Below are 21,560 nucleotides of genomic sequence, written 5' to 3'. Positions count from 1 at the left end.
GTGGAGACACGCGGTCAAAATGTGCTGGTTTACAACAAAGTCCGATGAGATGGGGATTCAGAGTCTTTAAACCTTGGAACATGTCAAAATATCTGCCCATTCATGTCCTTCTGCAGAAAAGCACGGTATTCGGGCAAAGTTCCCGCCATACTCAGCGATATCGGGGACTTCTCCGAGCACATCATGCAAGCCCTCGCTTGGTTTCCTTACATCCTCTCCCCTGTACTTGCGTGCAGCTCAACTGAATCGACCCCGCTGACAAAGCGAGGCTTGCGAGGAAGCGTGACGTATTGTGACAATACCCGACCGCTAGGACCTTTGATGCGAGCTCAGAACCTCAGAATATCCGATTCCCGAGCCGTAGGACCAACCAGTGCTGCTGGCTGTATTCTAGCGGCGCCAACAGGTTGTGCTGTACGTTCAAAAGCCCTTACAGATAATCAACCCCACGATCTGGGGTTAACGCCAACGGGTATGGATATCCGGGGTTGCGGGGAAACTGGGATCTTGATGCGCAAGTGCCTAATTTCACTAGGGTGGAATGCTGATGAATACTAAAATTCAGATATGAATGTAGACCTAGGTACCGTAACGTAGAGCTGAGCATACGGTGGTTCTGGGAAGTGTATTAAAGCCTCGAAGGCTTGTGTAGGCTTGTCTTGTAGGACTATGAGCTCGATGGTCCGAGTCCGGATGTTGTGACAATTGCACTCGTTGCAGGCAACTTCTTAAGCACCACATGACATAGTTGATGCTACCTTCCTTCCAGCATCAACACCCATGTCTCAAAACAGCCAACAAGATTACTTTCCGATGAAGCCCTGTCGATCTATCTGTTCATGGTACAATAGACCAAGATCATGCGAGAACCGACCGGCTCGTAAGCACGTTCCGACCAACCAATCCACTCGCCTGGCCTGATTTCAGCACACATCTGACTATTATTGCCATGTAGCCATTCTTCTCGCACGAGATCCACTGCTAGAACAGATTCTCCACGATTTCTTGCGGGGTAAGGAACTAGATCTGAGCAATAAGAAAGTTGTATCCGTGAGTAGGTCGCGGATATCGGCAAGCAGTCCGATGACCTCTCTTCGGTCGGCCGTAAATAAGTATGTGACTGCGTCCGAGCCTCATTCCACACCAATGCGTCCATCTCAAGATCGAACGCACTAGAATATCTCATTTGCACACAAGGATGGCGTTGAATGACCTTCGTAAAGACGACACTCTGGGCCTTCATATCGAAACGCTCGATCACCCACTGAAATCAAACATATCCCAGAATGTACCCATCGAGAACAGGGACTTGAAAGAGCGACGCCTTGTGCGGAGGATTGACGTTCGGATGTGAGTGGCTCGATGGCTTGTCGTACGCAGTCTGGTGTTTCTGACCGCTGTTTTAGGATGCCCTTGATGATGCTACTCTATAAGTTCATCCAGATTTTTCATAGCGGAGCTCTCACTGACATGGTTACTGAGAAGTACATGTGCTCAATTACTTGGACCGCAACAATGTAAAGCAATGTGATCTTCGCTACAAGGAATCACCCTAACTGTGATCAGATCGCGACAGCCCGTCTAGGAAACTTTGAAAAGGACATCGGCCTGGTTGGAACCCAGTACAATACCATTATCAGTGTCTTCTTCGTTGGATACATCCTCACACAGGTTCCCACAAACATGATTCTCAACAAGATGAGACCCAGCATCTTTCTTCCAGTCGTCATGTGCTGTTGGGCTGTGGTCAGTGCCTCCACCGGCGCTGTTCAAAACTACAAGGGAGCTGTAGTTCTCCGATTTCTCCTGGGCTTTGTTGAGGCACCCTTCTTCCGTTAGTTTCCACTAATTACCATCACAGACTTGTGGCTAACCACGCTATAGCTGGTGCCTTGTACCTCTTCAGCTCGTGGTATACTAAGAAGGAGCTCGCTGTCCGTATCTCGGTACTTTATGCTGCAGGACAGATGGCAGGTGCTTTCGGTGGCCTTCTGGGCAGCGCCATCATGGGAGGCATGAATGGAAAGCTGGGCCTCGCAGATTGGAGATGGCTTTGTGAGTTTTTCTTTTTTGAAATCAGTGTCTGGTGATATTCTGACTTCATCAAAACAGTCATCATTGAGGGCACAATCCCAATTCCGGTCGCCATCGTTACGTATCTCACACTTCCGGACTATCCAGCGACTACCAAATGGCTCACCGATGAGGAGAGAAAGCTTGCTATCCTTCGAATCACCGAAGAAGCAGTCGAAGAAGATAATCGAGAAGAAGCATCAGCGTTGCAAGGTCTGAAGATGACGTTTACGGATCCAGCACTATACATGATCTGGCTCATGCAGCTCGGACTCAACACTGCGGCTGCTTTTACCAACTTCTTTCCCACCATTGTAGCGACACTCGGTTACAACCAAAGAAATACATTGCTTCTCTCTGCTCCGCCATACGTGTTCGCAGCGATATTGGGCATCACAAACTCTTGGCATAGCGACAAGCATCGTGAGAGATGGCTGCACATCGTGTGGCCGCAGGTCTTTTGCAGCGTCGGCTTCATCATCTCGGCAACTACTCTCAACGTTGCAGCCCGATACACGGCGACATTCATGATGATGAGTGTATATGGCTCGTTCGGATGTATCTTGTCATGGGTCTCGACCACACTTCCTCGGCCGGCGACTAAACGAGCTGTATCATACGCTGTCGTGAACGCCGGATCTAACCTGGCTTCTATTTACGCAAGCTACTTTTACCCAAAGTCCCATGGCCCGCAGTATTGGCAGGCAAACATCATTAATGTGGCCTTCTCTGGAATGTGCATTCTTCTGGCCACTTCGCTGCACTTCTACCTTCGTTGGCGTAACCATAAGCTTCGCGTTGCCGGGGACAAGGATCTTCAGAACGAAGGCACACGCTTGGGATCACGGTCGACTAAGTTGGGTGAAAAATGGCAGTGCCACCCTACCTATCAGTATACTTTGTAGGTGAAGCTCAAGATCCCGGAGTGGCTCCAAGGATCACTCACCTGAAACATAAATCTTTTCGCCAACTCGGTCATGGAGTGGAGCTCAGAGATTCGAGGAAAAAGACGTGTATTTCAGTCGAAACTGAGAAATAGAAGGGTCCCTGCGTGCTGTGACTAGCTCACCGTATATTACTTGAGGACTGAATAACAGTACCGAAACTATGACTCTTTCTTCTTCCAGCTATGAAGAGGTTCCCTTTGACGACTTAATACCGGCCATTCTTTGAGACTCATGGGGCGCGGATCAGTACTCCCCGATTGAGATTGGTGTGTCCCACATCGATACTAATATCTGCCTGTCGCCCTCCCACGGTTCTCTTCCGTGTGAGACTTGGAAGTTGTCAACTAACAAAAGATCTCCCTCTTCAAGAATCAAGCTAATCTCTTCCTTATCAATGACGTCGATAAGCTTGTCAAGAAGTCTACGCGGGATCTCAGTATCGTCTCCGTAGACGCTAGGAAGATCTGGCAGCATATCAGTGAGCTTGCGTCACGTAAGCTTTCTGCAAGAACTTACAAGTCATTCCGTCACGGCCGATATGAGGAGGATCGAGAGCACCAATGTCTCGTGTAATACCATGACGCCCGACCAGGCCGTTGAACCAGACTGGCCTGCCGCTCGCTGGCAGCCTGCGTATGCCTATAGTTGAAGTTCACGTCAGAATTGAATTCCTTTCTCTTGATGCTAGCTGAGCAGCATTCTGCGGGAGCCTACCGGGAATATGCTGCGTCAACTCGAGACTTCCATCCTCGTTCCATTTGAAATCTGATGTCAACTTGCGGACTTGCTTTTCAACTTTTTGCTTTGTCGTCGCTTCGTCGTCTTCTGGAGTAAGTTCTTGCCCGAAGCTGTGCTCGCCAGCCCAGTTGAATTGATTGACCTTGGCTTCATTCCCAGGGGCACGAAAGACCATCTTCATCCCCAAGCCACGCTTGCTAATTTCTTCCACAAGCTCAGGGATCTCGGCTCGGACCTTTTCGAATACGTTGGCGCTGCTCGCGATTGGTGTCGCGCCGCCTTCAGCACAGAGTCAGCCAGTATGAACTATCACAGGCTATCAGGTCAAGGAGATCAATCTGTCTCGTAACCTCGCAATATCGGGATGAACTCGCCTTTGGGCGCTTTCTTCACACAGTAGAAGTGAATATTTGAAGGAAAGCGAGTGTACCTAGAGTACTGACAATTGAACGTGAGTTTACTTGAACACTCAACACATCACCTGAGGCCAAACATGGGCGACCTCACCTCATTGTGTTGGTAGAATCGGGTGCTTGGCGACCCCTCGTTAGCCGTCCAGACATTGTCCGCGAGTGGAGTTCTTTTGCCGGCCAGTCCAATTTGAACATGAGGATAAGAGCCTCTGCCCTTCTCAGCTGCGCCTACGAGTTTTGAAAAAGTCTCGGCTGAAGCGTTTCCTGCACCACGGATCAAGACGGCACCGTGCTTATCCAAGAGATCTTGTAGTTTTCCGGAGTCGCCCAATGCCCTAAGTGCCGCCGCAGACTCGACGACGGGAGGTACGAGACCAGTTGGCCCGCTTGACTTGACTTGTAATCCATAGGGGAGTGCGTGGCCAAAATAAGTCCTGGCGCCAGGGACCTCAAAAGCTTCGAGTTGAACTGTCATTTCGTTGCTGTGTTGAACTTTCTGTGGTCTTTTCGTACTAGGTTTGTATACAACGTTGTGGCATATTGCAATGCCTAATCAGGTTCCATGTCTACACTTATGCTACTTCATTAGCAGATACCGAAAGCATTATGAGCAGTTCGGTCCGCAGTCGGATGTGCTCCGGGTCTTTGTTCAGCCTAGACAACGTTCCATGTCATTGTTGTCCAATAGTTTGTGAGGATCGAATGGCGAATCACAGGAGCAAAGCACGACATAATCGGAATATCCCCGACTCCAACAACACCCTTGTGCCGAGTAAGAGCATGTCGCCAGAAGCAGGAAAGCGTTCGGTAGTGCCTCCCGAGCACTAGGACTAATTGAAAAGGCCCTCTGAAAAGTATTATCAAGTCCTGAGTAAGTCCGGGAGTTGCGCTCACTTTACCATGTCTTCGTGGCTGACCTCCGGGGATATTCACACGACATCTTGGCTCCATAATGGCGTGCTTCGCTTCCCGCAGCTGTGCAGACATAGACGCACGCTCTTAGCTAACATTTTCTAGGATAACGGATACCACCACTGACGCTTGAATGAGCCTCAGAGTCATAAGAGTAAAACTTCTGCATTTACTTGCTCCAAGCCTTGGTGCTGCGTTAATCAACCGATCACCTATTCGATTCCAAGGTTCGCCTTGGCGTGACTGATACCATGACGTCCAGACAAGATAGTATCCAAGGTCAGCAGAGTTCTCTGTTCGCGGGAAATAAGTTGTATCTAATCTCTTCATCTAGCTGCGCCTTTCACTCGTTCTCTTAGCGATGGCGGCGAAGATTCGGACAAGGATGTCAAGCTTGGCGTTATCGAAGTCAACGTCTTGCAAGAGCGGACTATTGGACTCTTCGGAGCTGTCTCCTTGATTGTCAATAAGATCATTGGTGCAGGGTACGTCTCAAGATCCCCAATCTTGGAATCTTTCCCATTTCTGACAAGCGCAGCATCTTCTCGACCCCCAGCACTATCTTCAAGCTTTCGGGTAGTGTAGGCATGGCAATGATGTGCTGGGTGATCGGAGCAATCATCTCGACGTGCGGTATCTTCGTTATGCTCGAGTTTGGAAGCGCAATCCCTAGGTCTGGTGGTATCAAGAACTACCTTGAGCGATCCTTCAGTCCCCGGATTATGCAAACTTGCATCTACGTCTTCTATTGCGTCTTCTTGCGTAAGTGTCCCTGATGCTCCGTTAAGAGCATATCCCGGCCAGCTAAAGGACCTTCCTAACACGCAACATAGAGGTTTCTGCAAGTAACGCCATCACGTTCTCGTCGTACATCCTTGTTGCATCAGGTGCCGACTCGACGACATGGAAACTCCGTGGAGTTGCGATTGCTGGCGCCGTGTTCTCCGTCGGAATCCACACGGTTGCGCCTCGAACAGGAAGAGCGATCCAGGATTTGCTATCCGCGGTGAAGCTGTTCACGCTGCTCTTTATTGTATGCTGCGGCTTCGCAGCTTTGTCCGGCCATCTCAGGGTGGATAGCCCTCACAACTTTACCAATGCTTTCGAGGGTACTTCCAACAGCGGATACAACATCGGATCCGCTATCCTCAACGTCATTTTCTCCTTTCAAGGCTATGATAATGTCAATGCTGTGAGCCTCACATCGAATTTGAGCCGGTTGTTGTGGTTAACTAACCTGCTCTTTCCAGGTCTTGTCTGAAGTCCGTAACCCGCAGAAGACTCTGCGGATCGCGCTTCCTCTCTCAATGAGCGTCATTGCAGTGCTCTACCTGCTAGCGAACGTCGCATATGTAAGCTCACTGACTTTCGTCACACTGTTAGGTGCTGGCTAACGCAGATAATTAGTTTGCCGCCGTGCCCAAAGAGGCTTTCATCGCGGCAAAGGTCACCGTGGCCGCCACCTTGTTCGAGAATATCTTTGGACCCTCGGCAGGAGCCAAAGCTCTTCCAGCGCTGGTCGCTCTATCAGCACTGGGACATCTCCTGGGTGTTGCATTTACCATTCGTGAGTTTCTCAACCTCAGTCAGCACTGTGAGCTCAATCGACTGACTTCGCCAATCAGCTCGCCTGCTGCAAGAGCTGGCAAAGGATGGTGTGCTCCCCTTTTCCAACCTATTCATGGAGAACAGGCCGTTTCGTACGCCCATTTACGCCTTGATTCTGCACCTTGGAGTGACTGTTCTCTTCATTTGTGCACCGCCGGCTGGAGACGCCTTCAACTTCGTCGTCAGCTTGTCTAGCTACCCGACAACGGTCTTGTTGACAGCTATCACCGTTGGCTTGGTTAAGTTGCGTTTCACCGACCGGGAGAACTTCCAATCGCCGCTCCGGGCACCCTGGATTCTGATTGTGATCTACCTTGCGGCGAATATTGTAAGTGTGCCTATGGATTCAAGGACCGTTAGGTTTGATCGCTGATATCTCGTAATTAGTTCTTAATCGTGATGCCGTTTGTAAGACCGCCGAATGGTAAAGGCAGTACTTCGCTGCCGTATTGGCTTTCTTCTGTTGTTGCGTTGAGCATCCTGTCTCTTGGCATCATTTACTACGGATTGCGGTTTGTGATCGCTCCGAGACTCTTCGGTTATAGACACCAACAGATTCAGCAAGAGCTCAGTGATGGGTCCAAAGTTACTAGGTTTCAAAGGATTAAAAGGTGATCAATAGGATATTACGTCGCCAATTATAGATGAATGTAGTAACCATAATTGATCTATGTTAAACATCATATCCATCCGTTCATTGAAGTCGTCGTTGTGCTGTGGATTGATTGTGTTGTGCTGATGGCTGGAAAGGGGCCATGGGGGGCCCAGCCAACGCCTTGTGGGGTGCTTGGCATGTCGCGATGCACGCATGCATGTGCTCGTCATTAACGCAATGGAGTGAAAGGTAATTGCAAAATGACAGTTGATCAAGCTTAAATCGAGTGATCCTGACAAAAGGGCTCAACGTGAGGCCATCGTCATAGCTCAGAATCACGGGTAACGACAACAACCCGCCGCTATCCGCTGCATCACCATTCGATCGTGTGTTGTGACGTCGTGAAACACAGCCGCCGGGGTTCATTTGGCGCGGAAGCCAGCGTTGGCGCTGGTTGGTGGAGACTCAGCTTGGAAAATGCGTTGAGTTCATTGATGGAATTTTGGCTGAATGACATCGGCGGACCAGGGTCTCTCTCCCTCCTTACCTTGGCAACCAGCTACTACGTAGGTACTCGCCTTCTCACTAGAAAACCGCGTCCTGGCGTCGGACTCGAGCTCCCCCAAAGAGCAATAGTGCAGATGGAGACGGTGTCGAGATCAGGCTAAGCGTCAAGGTGTGAACAGGGTTGTTTGCCAGAGAAGGAAATAGGAGAAATTGGGACTAGAGATAGAAATCCAGGGACCAGAGATGACATCAACGAGGGTTTTCGGCTATGTGACGAGCTTTCGGGATAAACTTGGGTGGAGCCTACTGGTTTTCGCGGGTGGAATCGGCTATTCCATAGTCCACGATGGAGAACATCTAGAGATACGGGCTACAGATAAGCTCTGCGAATGGGGTCACGATAATAAGTTGGGGTGCCAATGTCGAGTGAGAATACGGATTGAAAATTAGGAACTGAAAAAATCGATTTGGTTCGATCACCAACAAAATGATCCCGGTAAGCCACTCACCCGAAGTTACTTGCCGATTATTGTATCCGCACATGTCATAATCTCACGGTTCTCAACAGCTGCCACCAGCATCAGAAGACGTAATATTACGGCAACGGAGGACTCCGCTGGCCGTCCTCCGTCTGGTCAATGCTTCCACTTATGGTTGTCAGTCGGTCTTGTGTGTGGCGAGACGCCGACTGCAAATGCCGTTAGTAGCAAGCAAGTTGCAAACCACACAGGCACGAGGATTGAGGGCATAGACTCTGGTAGCATCGGGCACGTGAGGAGTAGCTACCACACCAGCCAAAGCCAAAACAAGTCTGCGGAGGCTGTGCTTGGATGGTCCAGGATCATTAGATGGACGGAGATGCACGAAAGATGCACAAACAAGGGGCTTCCTCAACCACCTCGAGCGTTTTGCAAAGCTCCAGCGAACCAGCGGTAGCCTTCAACACCAAGTTCCCCAGACGACTTCCAGGAACTCCCCTGGCAAGGCAAGAATGATGAGAGCCTTCTCTCCTTGAGGACAACGTACAGCACTGTATCCGTAGCGCTGCAGCAATGATGAGAGAGAGAAAGCAAAGTTCCAGTCTTGTCCCCAGCGGCATCACGTTACTGCACCCGGGCTGTGCCGATTCCACCCCGCATATCGGTCGACATCACCCCACAATCGACACTCTGGAACGATGTCGACGCCATGCCCAATTGGGGCCGGTGCTGGACGTGGTGCGATGCTGGTGTCACACTGATTCTCATTCTGGCCGCGAATCCCGTTTTGCCTCCCTCCCCTGCGGAGATGCCTTGTACCGTACGGTATGCCGCTCCATGCTCATCTCAACCTACCGTACGCACTACGCAAGTGCTGTTGGGTATTACTGTGTGGGCGGGCAGTGCCATGCCATGCTTGGCCCCCCTTGGCCATGGGGGAGAGAACGGCTGGGGGTGACGGGGTTCTCAGACACAAGATTGGCGCGGCGCGAAAGGTCGAGACGGGACGTTATATGAATACATTGCTTGCCGCTGCCACCTCCTCACCAAGACGCTTGCTAGTAGCCCGAGAGATCTATCTAATCATCCCTTGCAATTGTAACCCACACGTAACCAAGATACAAATACCGATTTCATCCCCATCCCACACACCATCCCTTACCGAGATACCTGATCCCACAACATACAATGTTCAGACAAGCTTCAAGAAACTTCACAACCAACGCTCGCATGCCGCCGAGCTACTTTTCGCAAACTCCCCGTCGACTCGCCATGAGATGGTACGTCTTTTATCTCTGATTCGATCCTAACACCCCAACCTGGCACCCATTCCCCCTCTTCCCGGCTCCCCCGAATCCTGGGGTAAAATACCACAACCGCAACCAAGAGAGTTTGGAACTGACGAATCCGACATAATAGGATCCCGCCCACAGTAGCAGTCGTCGCCGTTGGCTACGGCCTCAACGCCTACCGAGAAGGCGCGGTCGAACGTCGCCGAGCAAAGAACGCCGCGGCGGAGAAGCAGGCAATTGAAGATCGCATGCGGGCGGCAAAACTCATGGACGCCTACGGCGACCGATCGAGTCTCGAGGAGCTAGAAAAGGCGATGGCAGTCTACGAATCCCAAAATTAAGGATTGACCGACCTCGATGTCTCAGTACAATCACTTCAGCCTTTCCTTTATCACCACAACATCATCACAACATTCAACACCATCGGAGAATGGATCAACCTCAGCATCGGCAACGGCGTTCTACAGCGATCAAGGACATTATTCGGCGGGATCACAAGGAAACGTTTTTAACACGTGACGGGAGCTGAAGCTGCACAAATTGGCAGTTTGCATTTTCAAGGACGGAGGCATGGCGTTTGGGCAGGCGACTCTACATGGAACGCATCACCATGATCAAAGTTCGTCATGAACTGGTGTAAATACTAGCAACCCGAGTACATATTGAATACTCAAAACAACACCTTTACATTCACAATCACTAACAAAATATTCAATGATGCACCAAGCTATTCCCACATGCACCTGATCACAGAACAGAGGATCATACCCCAGTACCCCGCACGCGTCCCTTGATGGACGGGATCCTCGGTGGCGCTCAAAACGTCGAGAACGGCTCCAGTCCGGGGAACACATACCGCCACACCGTCCGTTCCTCTTGATTCGCCGGCGCAAGCCACGTCTGATAACGCGTGTTGCCAAGGCTTTCAGCTGAACTGGTTGATGCAGACACGAAATACGATGCGAGGTATGCGAAATACGTAAGTCAGGCCTGGTTGACGATGAGCCTCGATGTTTGCTCTCCCTCTTCGACTTCATATAGGATGCGGTGGTGTTGTGAGATGCCAACATGGACGTGATTTTCTATGCATCGTTGGGAGCGCCCGACTTTCCGTCGGTCAAGAACTCAACGCCAAAGCTGGTTCGCAATATGGGCGGAGGCTCGTCCCGGTGAGTCTGTGACTGTGCCCATGATGGGCCCAAGATACTGACTTGAGGTAGTCCATCGCCGCCTCCGCGCGTCCCAAAGACGCTGCCTTCTACCACTATCTGGATCCAGCATTTACCTCCACTCATATCTAAGACGACCCGTCAAGTCATTCTGTCAATAATGCAGATTCGCAGTCAATACCTAACGGGGGGCATTTCAAGCGTTGCCTCCGAGGACCTTACGTCGCTCATCGAGAAACTTGATGTCTTGATTGAGGAGGCTCGACACGCATCCAATATTCGTGACTACATCACGCTCTGTACGGAAGAGACTGTACTACGATTATTGACTGATCGCGGGCCCATCTCGCAAAAGCTGCTTGAAGTTGCACGTGCCGTGAACCCATTTCTCGGGCCACAAGGCAATGATGTGGGTAGATTGGAAGCAGGCTCTACCTCTGCGGGAGATGACAACCTGCCTGTTCCTTTTCGATCGTCTGATACGTGTCTGATTGACGAGTCTGAGAAGGACCTCTTGGTCTTGTTGTATTACTGCGATGTTGCCGATCTTGAGGGGTCCATTGAAGAGGCGTTGGCTCAGGTGTTGAAGATGGCAGAAAAGTACGGCACCATCAAGGACTTGGATCTTCGCAAAGAATCCCTTTCGGAAACCGAGGTAGTATTGATTCAGCCACAAATGAATTCTCGGCTTACCTGCTTCACAGATCAACATCCACTGGATATTGTTCTACTTAGAGAATAAGATCTCCCTAATAATAGCCGCCGGAAGGAACCCACCTCAGTCTGGAGCCAAGCTCGACTTTGAGAGGAGCACTCGAATGAGTCGATTGTTGACGATTTGTGAGATGTTACTCTCCGAGGGAAGGTTGGACCAGGTCTGCTTTTTGTTGATACCTTTGCGGCGGTGCATCGCAAGCCAGGACAAGCCTTGGTGGCGGTCGAGGACAAGACGACTACTCAAAGGCATTAAGAAGACGCGGGCCGGTAGGCAGAAGTGGCATATACAGCTTGCGGATGAACAGCTACTTTTTATCAAGGGCCCGGAGAATGATGGCGGGAAGTCGTGGGGTTGGCGTGGCTCTTCTACGCTCCGGCCGGAGACAATTGAGATGGGGAAGGTGAAGGGCGACTGAATCGTTGTGGAATCTGCGTTGCGAGAGCAATGGCCCAGGGGCTAGTCTCATGACTGAGAATGGAATAAGTATGCAGTACAGGTCTCTAAAAACTTTAAGTCTTCCATCTATATGAATGAAGCGCTCTGGATAGGTCGGGATCGAACGCAAGTAAATGGATGATCGATATCCACCAAGCGCCGTGTTCACCTCCGAACAACCGGGGGATAAGTGGAGATTGGCCCCGGCGATGGCGCCGATTCAAGTCTCGAGGATAATCCGGGCTAAACCAAAAGGCTTTTGGATTGTCTTCGGATTGGTATTCATTTTGGCCCGCGTTCCTCTTGTATAATGAAAAAAAGGCCTTGAATTTCGTGTTTGAAAGATCCAGTGCCGCGTTGGATCCTGAAGGATTGCCTTCCCTGACCAGCCTCGCGCCAATATTCGCTGTCGTGCTCACCTGGCACCGTTGGGGAGGTGGTGCTCTGAAGTGGAACCTTTTCAATTGAGTTTTAAGGTTTACGAGAACGAAAACGCGCCCAAATTGGCGATCGATGCTCGCTTGTCAGACGGCTTCTCAGTGCTCGTGTATCTCTTAATTCTTCTTCCCTACTACTATCTGTGTTCCCTTCCTACGGACACGATCTCCGTCAATAGATGATGGATCAAACCAGGCCAACCCCTGACTTACTTAAGAACGCCTCGAATCCTGTTGGCTGAACTTGAAATCCACTTGTGGTTTGGGGTCCTGGGCAGCCAGGTAGTTGCGGCGCCAGTCTGCATCTGGATCCGGATCCTGGTAGCTCTGTTGCCTGCGATGGAGCCTTTGCCCAAGAAACCACCTTATGTTTTATCAAATTATCTGCTACCGTAAGACTCGCATGCGGCGCGGTGTTGCTTGACCCTCACTCGTGCATGCTATTTTGCCCGGCACTTGGACTTTCACCCCGATTCTCTTACTCCTGTTCACACCTTTGTCTCTCCGTCTGCCCTTTCTTACCATTCACGCGTGGACCCTAAACTCAATCCCGAATGTCAACCTAAATATCCAGTCAAAGTATCATTCGAGACGGTTGAAAAACGTCGACCATGCTGCTGCGTCGTATTTACCTCGCCGCGGCCACCTTCGCCAGCGCCAGCGCGCAGATCCAACTCCGCTGGTCAACCGATCTCGGAGCGAACGAGAACAGGACCTATGGTCCCGACGGGCCATGGCAGGCGCCACTCCTCAAGCTCAACGACACTGAGATGCCTCTCTGGCCGGGAGGCTCTGGTGTTTCTGAGATCCTGACGAAATCCGTAGGCGGAGATTATACGCCACGCCGCGATACCCTCAAGACGGGGACTTCGAGAGCCTGGTCTGATGGCTGGTTCGCCAGCGCCTTTATGGGGGCGGGCTGGGCAGGAATGGAGGCCTCGGACGGCATGGTTATCGATTCGAGGATGGGAACCAGTCACGAAATCAAGGTTAACGTGACATTGGTCGCCGCGACGTCGTGGAATAGCTCTACCAATTCAGACACGACTGCCTACACGCCAACGGTCGGCACACTTGGTCTCGGGCCCAGGAGCGAGAGACACGAGACGGCCGGTCCGGGCATCCTCGAACAGCTCAGGATTTCAGGCGACATTGATAGGACCGCGTTCAGCGTGCACATGGGGAGTGCCGCTCTTGGTATTCCTGGATCGCTAGTACTGGGCGGGTATGAGCAGAACAGGGCGCTCGGTCAGGTTGGCACGTTTGCACTTCAGGACTCGATACCGGTGATGTTTCTCAGGGACATCATCTTTGACTTTCAGATACGGAATCAGTCATTCTATCCTATTAAGTCGAACGCGAGCTTTTGGACGAATCCAACAGACCTCGGCATGCAGTATACTAAGTACGTTGGCGGCGCTGCTGGGTCGGCAGTCGTGATCCCGAACCCAGCTTCACCGTACATCTATCTACCGCCGGGGATCTGCGAAGCCATAGCAGAGAATCTTCACATGACGTACCATAACAAGTCAGGGCTCTACCTCTGGGATACTGACTTGAGCGCCCAACTATTTGTCAACCAGTCAGCGTACCTCGGTTTCGTCTTGGCCGACTCGAGCGCAACGAACATAACTATCAAAGTCCCCTTCCAGCTCCTCAACCTGACATTGGAGCCGCCGCTGGTCGAGCAGAAGGCGAGCTACTTTCCCTGCCAGTCCATCAACTCGAGCTACGGCTTCTGGCAGTTGGGCCGCGCGTTTCTCCAAGCTGCATTCCTGGCCGTTGACTACGAATCCAACGTCACCTATATGGCGCAAGCTCCTGGTCCACGGATGGAGCAGAGCATCGTGAAGAAGTTTGAAGACTCAGCGATCAGTACCAACCCGGCCAAGTCGTTCGTCACGACATGGGGCGACGCCTGGGATAAAGGGCAAGTTTTCCAGAGCTTCGACACCGGTGACAAGGGATTGACAGCTGGAGAAAAGGCTGGCATCGCAGTCGGGGTTATAGGCGCGGTCCTTGCGTTGGTATGGTTGTTGCGCCGCCGGAGAAAGCAGAAGGGACCTGGTTCTCCGCCGGATGCCGTTGTCAATAGGTGTGTGACACAGGGAAGAAGCTCACAGAGGCCAACTGCTATTAGGGTCTAAAAGAGGAATTACTAAAATCTACCCTTCCCTCGAGGTATACTGCTAGCGCTCTATATATACCTAAGCTACTCCTTTATTACTTAGTCCCCCTCTTTATACTTACCCCTTAACTAACGAGGCCTAACTAGTAAGGCTTAATAGGGTGCTCCCTCCCCTAGGCTTCGTCCCAAAGCTCGCTTATAGTTTATATATATTACGTTAATCCCTTACCTAGGAGGTCCTTAGATATATAGTACGAGGGCGGGTATAAGTAGCGCCTATTAGCCTAAGTATAGACCCCTTGCTCTAAATAATAGCCCTATAATTCTATACCTAAGTTGCTCCTACCTATAAGCTATCCTTACGACTACCGGTACCTAGGTAGTCGTTACCCTACTTTTATTTACTAATATTAACCCCTTTCTAAGCTACTACGATTCTGAATTCCTTTTTTCCTTTTTATCTATAGTTATCTTTTTTATATATAGTCTTTTATTTTTATTAACGTCTACGCTACTCCCTTATTATATAAATATTATAGCTAACGAATATCTCTTAGATCCCTATTCTTATATACTTTTTATACCTAAGTAAGTCTTTTACGGAGTCGTTTTATATTCGCTACTAACTCGTTTTAATATAAATATAGCTTTTAATTACGGAGTTATTATTATTAGTAATAGAATAGTTATTAGTGCTACGGGTGCGCCTAGTAGTAGTAGCAGTAGTAGTCTATTTAAAAAGCCTAATATCCCCTTTACTTACCCTAACCTTATATATATATTACTACTTATATACTACTTATACTAACTATTATAGACTCTTATTAAAAAGAAAAAAAAGGCGAACGTTAAAAAGATTAGGGTCGGCTAGGTACGCCCGCTCCCCTACCCCGCTTACGTTATATATAAAGCGCTTAATTTAAAAACTAAGTATTATAATTAGCTAAGTTAGTAATTTATAGCCCCTAGTTCGCTCCTTTATTTAATATTTTTTTAAAATCTAACGTATATTATATTAAGTATACTACGCAGAACTATTCTTATAAAGATATAGTAAGCGCTTAATATAGTCGCTACTCTATCGCTTTTTTTATATATTATATTAATAATATCTTAGGTTCCTAAGTCTATAGAATCTATAGTCCGAACCCTATAGAATACCGCTCTTATTTCGAACGATAACGTTTATAATTCGGAGGTTTATTACTTTATTATCGCTCTATTATTGCTATTACTTAGGTTATTAATATTACTTTATAGCTCTAGTAAACCTATTAAATTGCTATTAATAATGCGCAGAGGGCGCTTAAGTGCGTTAGTAAAGAGGCCCGCTCGACCCCCGTTATTAATAATAATAATAATAAGGTAATTATAAGCTCCTCCCGCGCTACGTCTTTATCTTATAATAACGCTATAATCGCACTACTTCGTACTATCCATAACGAAGTATACTACTTAAATAATATTCTAACCGGTATATAGTTACCCTACTTATGCTCTGTATTTATAGCTAATTATTTATAGATTCGTTAATAATAAGGAGATTATTTCTTTTATAACGACCCCTAGGATAATAGCTAGGGCGGCCCTTTTATACGCAAGGGTAGTTTCTTTATAAATAAGGGTAGTCCTCTTACGTATTATAAAGATTAAAAAAACGGTTCGTAATTAATACGTTTATACTACTTAGTTATAGCTATATAGTCCCTTTTTTCCGTTATTAATAGCTAGTTCGCTACGTTATTAGGCTTATTAAGAGCTAGGGCGCGCTACTTAATTAAAACTCGTTCTTTATATATACTAATTAACGCTACGTTTTTAATATACTTAGCTAGCTCTTATATATCTTTATCGCTACTATATCCCTTTTACTAAATTAGGTATTATTGCCTCCTCTTCGGCCCTCTATATTATATAATATTTTCTATTTTATAAAGTAGCTCCCCGTTTATATCCCCAATAAGTAAGGGCTTCTAAGGGGCTTCTTTACGGTATTAATATAGCTCGAGCAGGGATATATAGAATATATTATATATTTTATACTACGTTAGTATATTTAGTTAGTAAGCGACCCTTACTATTCTAACTATTAATTTAACTTCGAATAGCCCTAGATACTTATTAACTAACTTCTAGCTAGGACGCTACTTACTAATATTCTTCCTTAATAATAGTACCTAGTTACTTACTTTATATAATATATTTATCTTAGTTTTATTAGCTTATTACTTATACGTCTTACGTGCTTTTTATATAAGGGGTTATAGAGCTTTTTAGTTAGCTCGTAGTCGGGCCGTACGCTCCTTAACTAAGATATTCTATATACTATCTCGAGCCCCTATTAAGATCGATATAGGGTATATAAATAAGAACCCGAGTAGGGCCTTAGTAAGCGCTTTACGGATTACTAAGTACTAAGTATTATTATATATAAACTCGGCTAAGTAAAAACGTTATGCCTAATCTAATTAGTCCTAAGTATAGAAGTAGCGAAGGTATTACTTTAAGTATTAGTTCTACTATTCTATTTAACTATCCGTTTATAAATAGAACGTAATACTAAGACGCCTCTTTATTATTAAGAAATAATAAAGATAAGTTTAAAACTTATTTATAAATAATAACCCCTTATTAAAGACGATCCTTTTAAGTATTTTAAACTTAATAAAGATCTTTACGAATAAGAGGTTTGCGAATCCCTAGGCTATAAGGGTCGTTCTCGTAGTAATATAAATACTATACTTTATAAATTAGTTTATTATAATAAGTACCGCGTCGCAGGGGCGCCTCCCGATTAGTATAGTTAATATAAGTAAGCCCGTAATAAAGTTTAGTAATATCTCTTATTATAGCCTAACTAGGGTAAGTAGGGGGCGTAGTAAGCTATACGGCTTATAGTAACGAGGCTTTATCCGCTAGTATACTATATAAGTATTAATATAACTTTTTATATCCCTACTCACTCTATCTTAGTAATAGTAGCATTTTAGTAGTACTATCGTCCGCTTTATACTATAATATCCCGCTATAAGCGTATTATAATATACTTTAATAACCTCCCTCTTTAGCCCCTTATATAGTAATATATAAGTACGGCCGCCGTAGTATAGTAGCCCTCTCGAGTTATATACTTAGCTTTATTATTACTTCTTCCTAACTAAGCAAGGCCGTTAGTTCCTTTTAGTCTACTACCTATTTCTTATAAAAGCGTCCTCTTATTAAGTAGCCCGTAGTTAACTTATTATTAATAACCCCTCCTTACTAATTATTATTTTAAGTACTCTTATTATATTAGAGTCTTATAGAACGAGTAGCTCGTAATCTATAGTTCTAGTAGTAGGCTTAAGTAGCTCTTTAAATATTATATTATAACTTTAATACCCTAAGCTTATAGCCCCGTTACGCCTCTTAAAGTACTCCTTAGAGTTCCCTTAAGCTAGAGCTCTTAACCTTTTTTACTTACTTCTCTATATTACTACTAGTTCTATTTTTAAAATACTTACTATCCTTTTTACTTAAGAGCCGCTCCTACGGCTCGTCCTTATATACTTAATTATTATAACTTTAAGGGGCTCTTATATATTTTTAATATTATAAAAGTCTTCTCTTATTTTTAATAATAACTCCTCTGCTCCGTTATTATTATTATTTTTATTATAGTTAAGTCTTTATAATAATCTATTCGCTAGGTTTTTTATACTTAGCTTAAACCTAATCTTAATATTAAACGCTACGAGTTTATTTAACTAGCGTAGCTATCTCCCGTTTAATCTCTTTTTTATATTTAAGAACTATAGGTTAAAATAATTTATAAATACTACGACCTAATCTTAGCTATAAGCGAGGTAGTGTTATTAGTTCCTTAGTATATTTACGATAGCTAATAGCTCCGTATTTCCTATACCGTAGCGGCTCTCTATGTTTATTAATTTCCTTAACCTATAAGTAATTAGGTACTAATTACCCTTAAATAATTACGTAATTACTAAGCTAATAGCTCGAGCTAAAGCGTCTATTTATAACTATATAGGCAGGGTAGGGTTAAAATATCGTAGTATTAGCGCGTTAGTAAATACTATTAATAGCCTTTTAAATAACTTTATAGTAAGTATTAGTAGCTCTAATTATCCCGGTTTTACTTTCCTTAGTAAGTCTATTAGAAGTGCCGTTATCTTAGTATAGTTATTAATAAATCTATAATAGAACCCCGTAAATTTAAGGAACGTCTATATATTTTTAATACTCCTTAGAAGTAGCTAATTTACTATAGCTTTAGTACGCGCGGGTTCTATTTCTATACCTTTGTTAGATATAATATACCCTAAGAATTCTATACGTAATATATAAAACTCGTATTTACTACTATTTAAATATAGGTTTTATTACTATAGTTTTTATAATACGCTACGTACGTACTCTTTATATACTACGGGGTCGTTACTATATATTAAGATATTATCTAGGTATATAATATAAATAGTATTAACTAGGCCGCTTAGAACGTTATTAATATGCGCTTAAAAAGTCGCGGGCGCGTTAGTTAGCCCGAAAGGTATAACTAAGTACTCGAACTACCCGTATTTAGTATAAAAAGCTATCTTCTACTTATTACCCTTAGCTATATATATATAGTAGTACGCGTTCTTAAGGTCTAGCTTTGTAAAAATAGAGGTATTTAATAGTTTATTTAGTATCTCTTTAATTAGCGGTAGCGGCGTTTTATTTTTTTATATAATTTTATTAATCGCTCTATAGTTAACGTAAAGTCGTAGCTCTCCTCCTTTCTTAAGTATAAAAAGGATAGGTGCTCTTGCCGGGCTTATAGAGGGGCATATTTAGCCCTTAGCCTTTATTTTTATTAAATAGTTACGTAAGATCTCGAGCTTATAGTTCGATAGTAAGTAAATAGGTCCCTAGGGGATAAGCGCCGCGTCGTTTAGTTTAATATAATAGTTATATAATACTCTATTTAATAACAAAATAACCTTCTTTTTTAAAAATAAGTTATTAAAGTCCTAGTAACGTAGCTTCTAGTCCTCAGCTATGCTTATTAATACTACGTCGCTATTTATAGCTAGGTTAATTACGATATACGCGAGTATTACTAAAACTAAGTTATTTAGTAGCCCCTTTTTTAGGGCGTTTAAGTAGATATATTATTCGTAAATTAAATATTATTACTTTTTTTATTTCTAACTAATTAGCGGGTCGATATCCTCTAGCTAAGGGAAACTAAGGATAAGTATAGGCGCCGTAATATTAACTATTATAAAGCAATATAGCTATATCTCCGTTACGTAGTTACTATTAGTGATTCGAAGCCGTAAGTAGTAGCTTCTTAGCGTCTCTATCTATTTACCCTCTATATTTATTAACTACGGTAATAAATAAATTTATAAATTAGTATTAAAGCTATTAAGTAGCCTAATACTAACTACGTTCCTTTCTACTCCTAAATTAATAAGGACGCTTAGCTTCTTTTATATATAGTTTAAGTATATATAAGTTAGGATATTTAAGTACTACCCTTATTAATTACTAGCTACTCTCCTTATTAAGATAGTATTTAAGCTCGTTATTAATCCGCGCTATTTAGCTAAGGTAAGGTTTAATTAATAACTAGCGGCCTTATACCCCTTTTAGTTATATTTATAATATATAACGCTCGGGTAGCTATTAATAAGGTACCCGGTTTTATTATAGTTATAGTATTACTAATACTACTCTTACGGTCGCGGGTAATCCCTTACGATATAACTAGTCTTTTTATAATTATAGTACGTAATATCCTTACTAAGCGAGTTACGGCGTGTTCTTTACGTATTCGACTTATTAGTACCCCAGTATCTTCCCGCTAGCTCGTTCGAGTTTAAGTTAAAATATTACTTAGGGGACGTTTATAAGCTCCTTATTAATAATAAGGATTACTTAATACGTCTTACTAGCGATACTAGCTATAAATAAGTTTATAGAAGTTCTATTTATAATACTATTACGAGGCATAGTTTAGGCCGTAGCTTACTTATTAACGTAGAGATCTTCTATTTTTTTATTAAGATATATTCTAGTTCTATCTCGAGCTTATTAATATAGCTAACGAACTCGTTAACTTTTTCTTTTTAACTTTACGAAGTACTATTTAGTTATATACTCGCTACTATTCCTTAGTTAGTAAGATTAGATAGGTTATTTTATAAAAAGGTCTCTAGTTCCTCCTATATAACCTAGTTTATTATAAACCCAGGGGTCCTTTAGTAATTAAAAATATAGTATATCTAAGAGGTCTTTACGCTACTACTTAAGTAGCTAACTATATATACTACTTTATTACGGTCTATTCTTATTTATTAAGCCTATAAGTCGAAGTAATAGTAATAGTTAAAAAAGAAGCTCTATAAATCCCGTGCCGATTTATTAGCATATAATAAGTTAGAAAGGAATAGTAGTCTAAACATAAACGTTCTACTTACGTCACTTACTTAAGTCGGGAGGGAGTTAATAAATAAGGGCTTAGGTAGTATAAACTCGTTACTTTATTATCGCTCGAGTAGCGCTTTAAGTACGGCTTTATTTATTAAACTATCCTTAGTCCGGGGGTTTACGTTCTTATTTATATTAAAGCTAATGTTTAAGGCTATTATAATTAAAACCGTAACCCTTAGTACGGGGGCCGGGCTATTCGAAGAGCTCTATAGGCGTTCTAAATCTACTCGTTTTTTATATAGGCGCTCTTTATATATTATAATAAGGATTTCTTTTTTTAATTATCGTTCTTATTCTTATAGTTCTATTAGCCTATCGCTTATTATTTAGTTTAGGTATTAGTAAATAAGAGTAAGAGGTTTATCATTTTATTTAAAATTCGTTAATACTCTTAGTAATATAGTCCTTCTATATTATTACTACGTTATTCGTTTTACTACGCTTCGTTCTTATATTATTTACTAAGGAGGAGGTAACTCTAGGGGGTTTAATAAAAAAGAGTCGTCTTTTTCTTATTATTTATTAGTATCCCTATTATAGGGTAGTTAGTTCGAACCGTAGTTAACGAAGAGATTAATTGAACTATCTAAATATCTACGTAGGTATAAAAAGGAGGTTCTAACCGT

At 44.6% G+C, this 21,560-nt stretch overlaps 6 protein-coding genes across 6 annotated transcripts; 5 read left to right on the top strand and 1 right to left on the bottom strand.

Annotated features, from left to right (window-relative positions):
- Window positions 1–102: 102 nt before the first annotated feature.
- On the top strand, window positions 103–2,978 carry CLUP02_05106 (uncharacterized protein; the record flags this gene model as incomplete). The annotated part of the gene is made up of 9 exons (XM_049284115.1): window positions 103–414; window positions 666–681; window positions 749–880; window positions 956–1,050; window positions 1,163–1,350; window positions 1,407–1,490; window positions 1,545–1,834; window positions 1,885–2,055; window positions 2,113–2,978. 9 exons carry the CDS (start codon window positions 103–105, stop codon window positions 2,976–2,978), a joined length of 2,154 nt encoding a protein of 717 aa, XP_049141258.1.
- Window positions 2,979–3,263: 285 nt separating this feature from the next.
- CLUP02_05105 (uncharacterized protein) lies at window positions 3,264–4,646 on the bottom strand (the record flags this gene model as incomplete). The annotated part of the gene is made up of 5 exons (XM_049284114.1): window positions 3,264–3,484; window positions 3,537–3,659; window positions 3,735–4,037; window positions 4,154–4,188; window positions 4,240–4,646. 5 exons carry the CDS (start codon window positions 4,644–4,646, stop codon window positions 3,264–3,266), a joined length of 1,089 nt encoding a protein of 362 aa, XP_049141257.1.
- Window positions 4,647–5,334: 688 nt separating this feature from the next.
- CLUP02_05104 (amino acid transporter) lies at window positions 5,335–7,922 on the top strand (the record flags this gene model as incomplete). Its single annotated transcript, XM_049284113.1, has 9 exons — window positions 5,335–5,362; window positions 5,418–5,568; window positions 5,640–5,845; window positions 5,917–6,275; window positions 6,334–6,435; window positions 6,491–6,650; window positions 6,709–7,019; window positions 7,615–7,672; window positions 7,876–7,922. 9 exons carry the CDS (start codon window positions 5,335–5,337, stop codon window positions 7,920–7,922), a joined length of 1,422 nt encoding a protein of 473 aa, XP_049141256.1.
- Window positions 7,923–9,460: 1,538 nt separating this feature from the next.
- CLUP02_05103 (uncharacterized protein) lies at window positions 9,461–9,905 on the top strand (the record flags this gene model as incomplete). The annotated part of the gene is made up of 2 exons (XM_049284112.1): window positions 9,461–9,552; window positions 9,692–9,905. 2 exons carry the CDS (start codon window positions 9,461–9,463, stop codon window positions 9,903–9,905), a joined length of 306 nt encoding a protein of 101 aa, XP_049141255.1.
- A 988-nt stretch (window positions 9,906–10,893) lies between these two features.
- On the top strand, window positions 10,894–11,866 carry CLUP02_05102 (uncharacterized protein; the record flags this gene model as incomplete). Its single annotated transcript, XM_049284111.1, has 2 exons — window positions 10,894–11,388; window positions 11,471–11,866. 2 exons carry the CDS (start codon window positions 10,894–10,896, stop codon window positions 11,864–11,866), a joined length of 891 nt encoding a protein of 296 aa, XP_049141254.1.
- A 1,068-nt stretch (window positions 11,867–12,934) lies between these two features.
- Window positions 12,935–14,470, top strand: CLUP02_05101 (uncharacterized protein; the record flags this gene model as incomplete). Its single annotated transcript, XM_049284110.1, has 1 exon — window positions 12,935–14,470. One exon carries the CDS (start codon window positions 12,935–12,937, stop codon window positions 14,468–14,470), a length of 1,536 nt encoding a protein of 511 aa, XP_049141253.1.
- Between the last annotated feature and the right edge of the window lie 7,090 nt (window positions 14,471–21,560).

The sequence above is a fragment of the Colletotrichum lupini genome, chromosome 3 (genome assembly GCF_023278565.1).
Source record: "Colletotrichum lupini chromosome 3, complete sequence".
Lineage (NCBI taxonomy): Eukaryota > Fungi > Ascomycota > Sordariomycetes > Glomerellales > Glomerellaceae > Colletotrichum > Colletotrichum lupini.
The sequence above is the reverse complement of the archived record's forward strand: the minus strand, read 5'-3'. Positions and strand labels throughout refer to the sequence as shown.